The sequence below is a fragment of the Rhipicephalus microplus genome, chromosome 6 (genome assembly GCF_043290135.1).
Source record: "Rhipicephalus microplus isolate Deutch F79 chromosome 6, USDA_Rmic, whole genome shotgun sequence".
Taxonomy (NCBI): Eukaryota; Metazoa; Arthropoda; class Arachnida; order Ixodida; family Ixodidae; genus Rhipicephalus; species Rhipicephalus microplus.
The window spans coordinates 194,563,023-194,576,767 of NC_134705.1; the positions used below are offsets into that span (position 1 = coordinate 194,563,023).

The 13,745-nt window shown below is 45.7% G+C and overlaps 2 protein-coding genes across 5 annotated transcripts in view; one reads left to right on the forward strand and one right to left on the reverse strand.

The window, feature by feature from the left end:
• The window catches only part of LOC119168198 (plasminogen activator inhibitor 1), a 13,904-nt gene extending 7,665 nt beyond the window's left edge, over nucleotides 1–6,239 (forward strand). Inside the window, exons 4-5 of the mRNA XM_075867432.1 lie at nucleotides 1,164–1,556; nucleotides 5,759–6,239. Of these exons, the coding sequence (XP_075723547.1) occupies nucleotides 1,164–1,556; nucleotides 5,759–6,091 (726 nt within the window). The 3' untranslated portion in view covers nucleotides 6,092–6,239. The remainder of the gene's footprint in view (nucleotides 1–1,163; nucleotides 1,557–5,758) is intronic.
• LOC119167875 (uncharacterized) overlaps nucleotides 1–13,745 on the reverse strand; it is a 596,496-nt gene that overhangs the window by 35,579 nt on the left and 547,172 nt on the right. The window lies entirely within an intron of this gene.

A 13,745-nucleotide genomic window follows, 5' to 3' on the forward strand; every position in this document is an offset into this window, starting at 1 on the left:
GCATTTAAAACTGGTTAACGAAATAGAGTACTTGGTACTCTACTATGGAAGAGCATAAAGCCGTCCCCTGGGCCTGACGGATGGGGGGGGGGGGGGTAGAAAAAGGGGGTAACGATTTAGAGCACAGGGTACTCTACGGCTCCACAAGTTGATTGATGATGTGCGCGGTTGTGATCGTTCTAGTTTGTACTGTATAGGCGGCCATGGACCCCATTTCAAGAGGCGTTTTCTGCGCACCTTTTCCACCGGAAAGCGGAAGATTAAAGTCACGCCGTTATGGAAAGTACATGATTGCTTCGTTTTTCATATTTACATTTATTGCGATGCCTGTGCTTCTTTATGGATCGGGACGTTACGAGGTGTGAAGGAAGCGTTTCGATACGATTAAGCGACCTATAAAGCGGCGTTCACGCACACGTATGTGATCGCGGACGAAAAAGTCACGTGACGTGAATCGGATCCCTCCTCAACCAGCAATCATTCGACAAGGAAAAATTCACGCTGCAAGCGACGATTTAGGTAGTGCTCCCCGACGATCCCAACTGCGAATGGGGCCTCTGTCGCATCACGATTTGCTCAGCGAGGACCGAAGCGGGGACTCGGGTACGGCTGACGTTATGTGGCGTAGTACGCAATCCGCAAGGCAGAATCGCGATTTCGTCCGTCGTGTGCATACAGCTTAGTGTACACAACCCAGCTCACGCCTATGCTTTCAGTTGATATCACCATGGCAACACGTAGCAATGTACACCAATTAGCCAGATGAATTGGCGCTTGGCCACACGAATTAGCCAAGGACCGATTCCTCTGGACATGAAGATCGTTGTTTAACCGACGAAAGCTACACGTACACTCTGTTTAGATTCTTGTGTTAGTTCTAATCAAGGAGTTTAAAAAAGTGTGCCCCTGACGTAGACGCAAGAATCGGCGATGACCTCTCACCGATCGACGTTTTGTGCGGCGTCCGTGGTGCTGCCATGAGAGCACAGGTCGACGGGTTGTTCTAATCAAGGAGGTTGCTTTTTTTTAACCTCCTTGGTTCTAGTTATGTGGGAATTAGTTCAGTTAGTTGCAAGTTAGCACTCCGTTTTGTATTTTTCGTTGCTTTTCTAGTGTGTATACGTTCTGTTACAGTTTGAACGATTGCCTCACTAATACCGCAGGTAATCCTGCGGCTACTCTTGGACAACACCTCGGAGATCGACTCCGCGTCAAGGTTCATGGCCGCGGGCGTCCTCACCCTGAAGCTATCGTTCGATCAGCCCTTCCAAAATCCCAGAGTTCAGCTGCCATTCACCTCCGAGTTGCAGTCGCAGTCCATCGAGGCCATGCATACGGTGGGAACGTTCGGCTACAAGCAGTTCGCAGACCGTGGTTTCGACGCTGTGGCCTTGCCGCTGCTGTCCGGGAACCTGAGCCTGGTCGTTCTGGTGCCTGCCGAGGGCTCTACCGTGACTTCAGTCCGCAAGAACCTCATTGCAAACCCGGATTGGTTGCTCAACCTCCAGGCTGAGATGGAGCCGAGGGTTGTCGAGGTTACGCTACCTCGGTTCAAGGTGGGCCTGGTGTAATGTGAATCTGTGTGGTGTAATCTGTAGCAGGGTGTAACGGCGTCATCATTCAAATTAGGAAGAACAGAAAAGACGTAGACACAGGCGCTCTGACGTAAATCATGAGGAGGGCAAGAAGGGATCCCGACACCCCTGTGTTTCGGCCGAGGGAAACACCTCCTGGAAGTGCTTTTCAGACACCATATTTTAAACTGCTTGAAAGATTTTGAAGGTGAACGCGCTCTGCGTACAACTAACTCAGAGATCTGAAGACCTTCAAAATAGCAGTACAAAGTACAACAGTGGAAAGAAAAAAAAAACTAGCCTTCTGAAATGCTACCAGCCGACACTCCGCAAATTGGTTTCAGACGCGAAGCTGCTTTTGCTCGGGGCTGTGTCCGTCCCTCGGCGACCATCCGCTCACCCACTGCGCATGCGCAAACTCTACTCGCGTGAGCGCCAACAGGTGGGAGGAGGTACCGTCTCCGCTTCGTTTCTTCTCTGCCGTTTATCTCTGCGCCACAGCTGTGCGCTTGTATATAATAGACCCTTTTCATAAATAGGCCATCTGACGGTGAGCTTTTCGTCAGTTTCGCTTAGCAAAGGAGCGTGGGATAGCTAGTGCCATCATGAGGGCATGGAAAGCGAGCCTTCAAAATGCGTGAGTACTGTTATGTTTGTGTTGGCGGCTATACTCCGTTTCATACATCAGGTGCAACGCTGTGAAGGCTAGGCAAGTAGTCCGTAAAGAAAACACGAGGTGTTGCTCCGCGCGGTTTTGTAGCCGAGTGGTCTGACGCGTCGCTCCGGAGAGTTCACCGTAGTTTTGAAGTGCATGGGTTTCATTTCTGCCATTTTTGGTTCCATTCTTAAAGTGCATGGGTTCCAAAGTGCCATTTTTTCGAAGCTGCCCCAACAAGTAAAAAAAAAAACGGCGGCGCGGGTCGCGCGGAGAGCGAAAACCTGATACGAAAGCGACAAACATAAATTACCAACTCGCATATTTGGATTGTTTATCCGACAACACAGGCGTTTGTTTTTTAACCTGATGACAAATATGTATGCTTAGAAGTTTCCCGAGAAGCATTTATTGATTCTCGTACACCCCAAGCGACGCACTACTTTTTGGTCGCGGCAGTACACAGCGCAAACAAGAGCGCTAGCTTTGACAGCGTTGCACATGATGTATGAAACGGAGTATAGTTCTTCGTATCATCTGCTGCCATCGCACCACTTTCTAGCTTGAACGAACTCGTAGTACTCTCTGATAAGCTTTCTGAGCTGCTTCCGCTGCACAATGAGCAACATTGTGTACCCTTCTACGGGTTGGACGAGTAGTTTGGTTTGGTAACACTAGAAATGCAAGGGTCCGGCCTGCAAGAGACTCTCATCGGCGTGACCTCCCGACGCGGTCCGCGTCCTGCAGGAACGCAAGAGGTATCTGTGCGCGCTGCGAGAAACGCGCATCAGCGTCGCTGGGAAAAACAGCCTGCGTTGTCGGCTGCGGTGCCCTGACAATGGCGGCAGACTGTTGTTCGTGTCCGCGGTGCTAGGGGCGCCCTTTTTCGAAAAAGGTCTAGATAATACTCGATAGATGATAACTAGATAATACTCGGGGTAGTTCTCTACTGTTTGAGGCAAGGACGGGAGTACTGCGAACCAAGACATATCGGGCCAAATACGAAGGGGCAGACACAGTATGCAGTGCGTGTGGAGAGGAAGAAGAAACTGCCGAACACTTGATAATGTTTTGTAAAGGGCTTCACCCTATAGTTCAGGATGATGGCACAGAGTTTTTCAAAGCACTGGGGTTTAGGGACCGGGAGGGCAAAATAGACTTTAAGCAAGTAGACTTAACTAGAAGGAGGTTATCTGATTGGTGGCTAAAGTCAAGGCACGAGTGAAAATTAATCTCTTCACTGCAAAGTACGAATCCTCAAACTCACTTTATAAGGGGAAAAAATAAATATAGTTTTGGGTTCATTAAGTATTACGGCTTGGTGGCGCTAGCCACCGCCCGATCTAAAGGGTACAGCCATATCCATCCATCCATCCGTCTATGTTGTGCGCACGCACTCCGTTGCGCTCTTCTAACAGCGCTGGGTATTCACATAGCCGCGCACACACGGTAATGCACATTAATAGGAGCGGGTAACCTAAGCGGTACACGTCATATACACAACTCTACGCACGAATGTAACATACACAGAAACACACAAATGTAAACACAAGTGAGCACAAGCACTGCTTCGCATTCCCGTACATGGGCGTTAATCTTTATGCTGGGCTTTTAAATGCTTTGTAAACAGAGAATCTGATTTTCTACGGTTACTCATCTATGTCAATGACTGATAAAATTAAGTAGTCGACAATATGAGTACGATCGCTCGACTACGACTGCGTTGCTTTCAAAAAACAAAATAATATTTCTCATTTTATAACTTTTCGTTCGAAGCGCAATTTTAGCATTTCTGTTATTGAAAATAAAATTTGCGCTTATATAAAAATGCCCGCTATGTCAAGGCGTTGCCAGACTTGTGACATTTTCGGATTTACGCCAATGTATAGGCATTTGCAGACTGTCGTCGCGAAATATAAAAAAATCTGTAGGCTACCCCAATCCTCGACTGAGATAACGGGTAGTGACGCTCGTCAGTCGGCGTACGTGTGCCCTGGTGGATTCTTCGAGTTCACATTCTCTTTTTGCTCGCTGTCGAAGCGGATTTCGGAGGCCGACCAGAAAGAAGCACGTAGCTGTGACCTCCCGCCTGGAGATGCTGCAATCCAAGAGACCTAGGCTTTATGCGCACGCCTCTGAGGAGCACACATGAAGGCTCCGATGTGAACGCTGTGGTCAGCGCTACGGATGTCATTTTTCATTATTAATATCACATTTAAATTATCAATGTCTGTTTTCACCGTTCCTGGGAGTATTTTAGCACTGTAATGCACCCTGTATCATATTTGGTACATTATATAAGATACCTCATTAAACCAACTACTATATAGGTATCATGATAAGCAGCTATTGCCGATTTGACATGTTATAAAGAAGGCAGTGACTTACATATGATACCATAAATTAATTGGTCACGATTATTATTATGCCTTCCACAAAACCCATTAATACTTGCTTAGAATGAGTTGTACATGAAGAGTAAAAGATGTGAGCGTTTTCTCGCAATTTTCGAAAAGGCATAACTGTTCGTGGGCATTACAAGGTCAATTCACCGGTGGCACATACCCGCATACCACGGCCTATGGTATACTTGTGTGCCACACGTGTGGAGAAAGTGGTTTGACGATGCGCCAGGCAAGACGTTATTCTTGTTCTGATAGCGCAGTCGTATAACTTCAACCCGCTTACCCGACTGTGCCAATTATGGTCCCCACCAAGTTACGTGGCTGGTCACAAGAGCACCCAGACGTACACGGCTATAGATAGTTACGTGGATAGAAGCGCTCGAAGTGCCTGCAGTCCGTTTGAAAATTTTTCGCATTTACTAAGTGAAGGCGTGATATAAAGTGTTCGTTATAGGGACACTAAAGTCAAATAACAATTTACGTAAGAGTGAAAGCTCAATGTATGACAACATCTAAAACGACAATATTATAAACAGTGCCCTACTTACCGAAAATTAAAGTAAATGCACAAGAACACAAGCGCCGCAGTAGGACATTTTCAAAATGACCCCGATGACATCAGAGGGACCGCCTACAATTAATCACTAGTAATCGATCTAACTGCACTAAATAGAGAATTTTCCGTTCATCAAAAGGGCAATTAAATGCTGCTTGTTCGTTTTTGTTTGATTGATGGAAAGAAGAACCGCCGGACGTTACTATGGGGGAATGGCACGAGTGGATCGAAATTCAATTTTCGCGTGGTTACACGAAACAGGTGATGCGTTCGAGGGAGAAGAGTACAGCGGGGGAGAGGTCCGCAAAGTCGCCCTTGATATGACTTCCGAACGCGCGCTCCGCCGCTTGTATACACACTGGCCGCGTTCAAGGGAGGCAAGACGAGGCACGAGACAAGCCGAGCATGCGCAATGGGGGTGTGGATGGCGCCGACGCCGAAGTGCGACATCGTGCGACTACGAAATGCTCCGCATTTAAAATTTTCCGCTCAATTTTGATACAGAACTTGTATACACGTGACAAAGAGACGCTTGACTTTATCTTGACACGTTCGCTCCTCTCTCAAGGTCACATCCGTGTGCGGACTCAAGTCGGCACTGACTGCCCTGGACTATGGCCACCTGTTCGACCGATTCCAGACGAACATGGCGGCGGTGAGCCGGCACGGTCACGCCTACGTGGCCAACATCATGAACGCCGTCTCACTCGACGTCGGCCCCGTCACGTCGACGTCACCGACGGTGACCGAAGCTGCCCCGACAGCGTCTCCCACGGTCGCGTTTCACGTCAACAGGCCCTTCATATACGTGGTCGCCGACAAGACGGACGGCCTGCCCCTGGCCATTGGGCAGTTTGTAGATCCGTCAAGCTCGGCTGCCGAGGCTTCGAACAACTTGTGAATGCCAACGAAAATTGACTTGTTCACATTGTCGGGCTTGTTCAGGGAGAAGATGGAGGAGGGGAGGGGGGGTCGCTAAGAGCGCATTTCACCTCGAGGAGCCTCACCTGTCCTTCAAGCACTCAGCTGCCATGATTTATTACAGCTGTGCCCCCCCCCCCCCATCGTCTATGTCTTGATTTATAAATGGTCACTCTTGCCCCAACTTATACCCTAGTGAGGGCTGGGCGATGATACCTTGGCAATAAAACATCACTTTTCCGTCAGTCCATCCACTTCAGTTTGATTTCCTTAAAAGCCAACATTCAGGGAATGTTATGTAAGTGGTTTGATTACAAAATAATAGAGGGAACATTGAATTAACATTTTAAGTGTTTAGTGGTGCGTTCTTCAAAAGAGGATTATGCAATGGTGACGATGTAGTAGGGTAGGCCACTCCAGAGGGAAGCTGCTCTGGGTTAAGACAGGTGGCCGTAAAGATCCACTGAGACTGATGGTTAGTTAGTAATTTGTGAAGCTATAATAGAATGTTACGATATAATTTCAGCTTTGAATGTTTCAGTAACAGAGCTTAGGGAGGAATCTTCCCGAAAAATTTCGCAACATCAAGAATTTTATAGCCAGTTGTTATATTAGAGTCGACTTTATTCTGCGAGTCATAAACTAATTGTGCTAATTGTGTTTCGCAAGGAAGGCTCCTACGAAGTCCGCGTTGTGACGGGTGAAAAAAATTCATTGAGGTACAAGAAGTACGCAATTTCTGGGTAAATGACATGTTCCATGATTTTTCAATGCTCCTTAGTCAATGAAATGGGGCGGTAGTTCAAGGGTGAGCGTCTGTGAAATGATATGTAGACTGCAACGCCCTTGCCCGTTTTACAGTCAGCCGGCAGGATTCCTAGGGTGAGTAGCTGTTTCAAGATGAGTCTATTGCACACGTTTGAGGAGTTTCAAATGAATGGAATTCATACCACCTGATGTGGAAAGTTTCGATTTGTGGCCTATGTATGCAATACCTCCTTCGAAGAAGGTGACAGCTAGAATATGTAACTGATGTACTATATAGTTGTGTGTTATACTAAAGTGTAACTGTATATGTCAGTGATGCAGACTATTTTGGTTAATATGGGGTGAGACCTTGTCGGGCCTTTATACTTTATTCTTTGCCTTCCGCAGGGGAATTTTGTCATTTTTCCAGCAAATAAACAAAGTTGATGTTGATGTAGAATGAAAGTTTTTGAGTTCAATGATGGCGGCTGTGAGGGCGTGTCGAATTCAACAGTGAAGACATAGGCTAAATACTTTGTTGGATATTCCTGCGCTATCATGATACCTCACTGCCTTGTGTAAATACTTATTCAGTTTAATACAGGTAGGACGACGCGGGGGAGTTAAACCTTGAGAATCGCTCGGTATTTTTGACCGTAGGTTAGGTAGGCCAATATGATAAAACGAGTATTTGTTTACAAACGAATTGTATATGGAATTTTGCAGCTTCTATATACTTTTTCCATGCGGTAAGCTTGTCGGTGCCTTTGGTGGCATGAGAAATTATTTTTTTTTTCAAGTTCCTTTAAATATTGATGAAACTACAGTTCATTGCGGTTAGTGTGAAAGCAGAGCATACGGGATAAACGCATGACAAAGGTGATTTTACTCAGTCCCTGAAGATCATCCAGTTGTCGTGAATCGAAGGTGTGTGGCATGTCCATTCGTGTTCAGTAGACAAGTTGCTGGACAGCTGAAGTCTATAGATATTGCAGTATGGTTACCCTCATGATGAACAATTTTTTTTAATTAGTCATCCGTTTTTCGGGTCGAGGTAAATGACAATAGAGCGTGCACGACTTTGGCCACTGATCTCCGGAATGTAACTTAAAGATGGTAGATTTTTCCGGAATATTGTTTATTATCAGGTCGAGAATATTTGCTGATCCTCGCGAGATAAGGGTCGGTTGGGAGACTAATTGTGTGGAGTTAAAGTTAACATTCACATCGAGGAAGTTTATCGCCTCTGCATCAAATGATGAACTAGGATTCGTTATACGTTACCAGTCAATTTGAGAATTATTAAAACCACCAATAAGAACAGTGCGAGCACTTTTGTACTAGTTTATGAATATTGTTTTGCTAATGGCGTGGAAAGTTTTAGATTCATTTGCGTGGACATATAGCAGACGCTATGAACGACTGTTACGGATTGAGCTTCTAAAAACACGACACGACGCGCATGCTTAGACACCACGAAGTTCAACCACACTCTAACAGGCGGAGGAATGGCGGCCTTAGCCCAACTTTTTTTCGCGTCCAATATGCGACACTCATCTTGCTATCGCGCCTCTTTCTCTAATTACACTGTGACGGCTAACATCTACAGATGCCACAATAGTTCATTAAATTTATCATGGATGTTAGTAGTTGGGGTGGAGATGTACCTAGCGTCAACGAGGATACATCCACGTTGAACGGGGCTATAGCTGCCAAACACCGAAACATACATTCGGCAAACCCCCGGTTATCAATCTACAGTAAAGAATCAATTACCCATGTTTTACTTTCATGTTATATGCATGCTGATTTCTATGACGGATGAATCCACCATGTTTTTAATGAATGATTGCTCTCATTTTTCTTTAATAGGTATTACACTTCCTTGCATATATTCAGGCGTGCGTGCATTATAATTGGCCTTATTTGTTAATAGTCTGAACACTCTTTTTGGAGCGTGCAATTATTATTAATGTTGCTATTGCTATATTACTGTTATTAACTTATTATCAACTTTTGAACTTCCCAACTTTTCTTAGTGGGGGGGGGGGCGCCTTCTTGCCTCCCACCCCTGACTGATACGCCTATGCTCATTCAGTAAGAAAAACACACGCAAGCGCACGCAAGCGCACGCACGCGCGCACGCACGCGCGCACGCACGCACGCACGCACGCACGCACACGCATGCGCACGCATGCGCACGCATTACGAAGGCACATTACGTGGTAGTTAATGGGGCGCACGAATTAAAATGACCGCGTTCACGTTCTAGACACAAATTTTTGCATCAAGTAGCGCCGCCTATGCACAAAAAAGTAACTCGTGCAGTCGTAGTGTGTAAATACGCCGAGAGAAAGCGCTGCAATACCAATCCGAATAAATACGTGAAGACGATAACGCTCAAAATCATTGCATGTTTGTGATGCCATTCTGGCTGATATACTTTCGTCCAAAAAATTTCACGCTAGTTTGAAATTACTCATGACGCACGGTGGCACTTGAATTCAGTTTAGAAACAAATTAATTAAAAAAGGCAAGTTTTGTTTTAGGTAGCGCTATCTACACATTATAAACAAAGTCATGCAATAATAGTGTGCAATAACACCAAGAGATGGCACTGCATTACCAACACAAAGCCCATTCTGTTCAAAATTATTACTTTGACATTTTTGAGGCCCTTCTTACTAGTCTACGTTCGTTCAGAAACATCACGCCGATTCGCATTTAGTCCCGAAGCATTGTGCTACGTTCAGTTTTAAATAAGAGAAAGTTCCGTGAATACTTGCGAGTAATGATTCATGGTCATAAATAAACAATTCAATGTCAGTCTCGGAGGCTAAATTTATTGCTACGCCTCGTCAGCAGAGGACGCCACCACACGCGCGCAATCGCGTTTGTTGGTGATTGCGTCATCACAGGTTGTACGAGCGCGCAAATATTCGAATTGACAGATACAAAATTCAATTTGCTGAGCTCTCTTAATATTCAACGAAGAAAAACAGAATGCATCACTGTCCAACTTGTGTTTTTGCTGGTACAGTAAGAAAGAGCAACAGTTACTGGGATACGAACAAAAGAAAGGACGGAAAAGAAAACAAATGCGAGTGATGAGATGTTCCTTGAATGATTTTCTTTCGCGTGTTTCGACTCGTTCTCCACTTCACCGAGCAAACATTTCGTTTAACGCTCGCACTTGCTGTTCACGGTAGCAGGGCTTGCACAATTCCTGTGGCACGTACCAACCTCTGGAGTCTTCGACGATGGAGCACGAGTTAGTAATAGCTTAAACAGCTTCGCGGTTAAAAATTCCATTCGCCCCTTTTGCTGCGCGATGATGTAGCAGGATTTCTCAGAAAGAAAGATTCGTAGTAGTTAAAAAAGAAATGAGCCCGAGGAGCAGCTCGCTTTTTTTCTTCATATACTTTCACTTGTCCGTTGCTCAGAACCGATTCGTTACGTTCGGTTAACTACCACTGTACATTCAGTTATGCATATGCAAGCGGCACAACTAAGATGTTTCGTATTGACATAGCATTACTATTTGACTGCTTTACTCCGACAGACCATATACATAATATCTGTGGTTTTGACGTGCGAAAACAACTGTATGATGAGACACGACCACCTCCTACACTCAATGTTTGCTTGCCCCTCCCACCATGCAACAACTACAACAACAACAAGAAAAGTCAAGCTTGGCACGCACACACAAATATAAGATGACAAAGAGGAAACAGGAAGCGAGCAGACACACAACTGCCACCTAAAGGGGAACAACGTATGCCGACCTGAAAGGATGAAGTATAGGTATCCTCTTTAATTAATAATACCTGTAAATCAGCTCGGCGTGATGTATTTCCAGAGGGACCTTAGGTATTGGATTCGGCATTATATTTGGTGTGCTATTCGAGCCGAAACTAAGTCATGTATTGAGTGCGAGTTTCAGAATTTGAAGCTCCTTCTCATTTTTTTTTTTTTTTTCATCTGCGGAAACAACCTGGGATGTGCGCATAACAAACCCCAACCCCCTCCTCTTCCGCCTTCGCGCTTTAATTACCCGAAAACGACCCCAATTCTGCCGCGTAGCTTCACTCCTCATTCTCGTGGACCTGTACCGTTACCCGCCACGGTGGACTACTACTGGTTTTGGTGCTCGACGGCTGAACAGAAGGTCTCGGGATCGAATCCTGGCCGCGGCGGCCTCATTTCTGATGGAGACGAAAATGCTTAAGGCACGTGTAGTTCGATTTAGGTGCACGGCCACGAACCCCACCGTGGTCGAAATTTCCGGCAGCTTTCGAAACGGGGTTGATTATAACCATATCGCGGTTTCAGGGCGTTAAACGCCAAACAATATATATAACCTGCACCGTTGTTGCTCAAATTGCAGGGGTTACGGCCATGCAGGTAATATGGGATAAGGATCTTTGATGTGACCTTCCAAGAAATGTTTACTGCCCACCTTCACCCACTGAAAGCTGGGGCCAAAGATGATGATGATGATGCTTCTCCCATGGCTTAGACTTACTCAGGGGCATTGGCCGGGAACTGAATATATGAATTATTCTGAGCATTCTTCTTCTCATCTCATGGATCATAACCAATGCAGCGCATTGCTCGAGTAGTCAGTGAACGTTATTCAGAATTTTCTTGAGTGTATTTTTAATTATAATGAGAACTCATTACCTTTATTTTCATTTTTGGACCCATTGTGAAACTTGCTTTTTACAGACTAGACCAAAAAGGGGGGCGAGTTTGGAGGGCAGGAAGCTTGCAATGAAACCAATCTACAACCCAACCCCTCTACTAAATTTTTGGAGTGCTCCACGCACACCTATAGGCATTATCAAAAACCAATGATACACAAATTAGTAACTATGAGACCTTTAACGCAGGACAGCTATAGAGGCTCGCACAAAATGTGAGAAATAACAAAAAAAAAAGAGACAAGTGATCGCCTTTTGGGTAGTGTAATCGTTTCGCTGCGCTGAGTGTTTCCCAAAAATATAATTACGCGACGGCGACCATGCCCAGACGATTGGATGCACCCCCGCCTGCCGGCACATCATCCTCACACCGCACCCGCCATGATATTGCAGTGCGCGGTTAGCAGCTCATGGAACGCCTGAATAACGTACCGCATACATCAGGCCATAATCGAATACACAGGTCAGCAGTCAGAATCCGAAAGTTAGAAAAATTGAAAAAAAAAAGGGGGGGGGTGCAAAAATCGGTAGCCGATATTGTCGATAGGTCTCCGTTAAGGAAATGGTGGGGTGCAATGTTCTAAGGCTGCCGTTGCTGCTTTATTTTTGTTTACTTAAATTTGTTTATTTAATAATATCGAAGGTCTTTGCGTTCCAAAACAACCAACCATATGATTTTGAGAAACGCCGTAGTGGAGGGCTTCGAAAATTTTCACCATCTGGTATTTTTTAGCGTGCACTGAAATCGCAAAGTACGCGAGCCTATAAACATCTCGCCAACATTGAAATACGACCGCCGTGGCCGAGAGTATTTATTCATTTCTCCATCTGTTTCGTTTTCTTTCGTACTCTTTCCACCTTTTCTTTCTCTATCATATTTTTATCTCTCTATCGTATTTACCCTCTTCCTCACCATCAGGGTCTCTCTCCTCACACTCAAATATACTACTATGCTCTGATAACGTACCTGGACAGCCGAGTTGTAATAAGGCCCACCTCTGCCCGCAGGGTAACGGGTTCGAATCCACCTCGTGGAAGATTTGTTTAGAAAATATGTGTAACGATTTTGAGTACATCGTATTCAACTATGGGAGAGCACTGAGCCGTCCCGCTATGTATTATAGTGTGTGTTTAGAAAAAAAATGGCAGCATATCCACGGAGTGAATGATGGAGAGTGGGGCGAAGAATTCGTCCGTCCATTCGTTCTTGCTTCCGTCCGTCCATGCGTCCGTCAGTGTGACCGTCCATGCGTCCATCAGCCCGTCTGTGCGTGCGTCTGTTCGTGCGTCCGTCCCTGCGTTCGTCCATGCAGCCGCCCCTGCGTCCGTTCATGCGTCCATCCATGCATCTGTCTATGAGTCCGTTCGTCCATCTATTCAACACTCCAAGTACCACCATCTCGCATCTTTTCATCATATATTCCCCATATAGAAGCACCGCCATCCAGCGGACATTCCAAGGACTAAACGAGTGGTGGCACACGCACACTTTCTTACGGCTTGCGCTTCGGGTCCACTTCCCACCTTTAACCACCTCGAGTTCATGGTATATACTAGTTCACTGTATTCATGGCACTGCGGCCGAACGCTCGCTAAACATTTCGAAAACCAAGGAGGTTACGCCCAGCGAGTATGACGTAGCAAACTTTTTCAGTCAGATAGTATTCAATGCACATGCCAATGGCTGCTAATGGGAAATAAGGCGGAGAATTCGGCTTTTACTTTCTTACGGCTTGCGCTTCGTATCTACTTCCCATTTTTAACCACCTCGAGTTCATTCATGGTATATACAAATTCATTGTATTCGTGGCACTGCGGCTCAACGCTCGCTAAACCTTTCTAAAGCTAAGGAGGTTACACCCAGCGAGTATAACGTAGCAACCCTTTCTTGCCAGATAGTTCTCAATGTACATGCCAATGGCTGCTAATGGTGATCGCAGCCTGCATGCGCGTTAACTAAATGCCGAATGCTCCTGTCTCTCATTCCCCCTTAGCAGCCATTGACATGTACATTGAGCACTATTTTTTATAGTTCAACAACGCACAGAAGAAGTCTCTCACCGGCACCACCTTGAAGGTCAAAATGTTATACTTGTTACACACTACGAGGGACGAACGGGTGCCGTTATAAGGAGCTTCGCCCCTAAAAGTGTAACGATTTGGAGTACTTAGTACTCAACT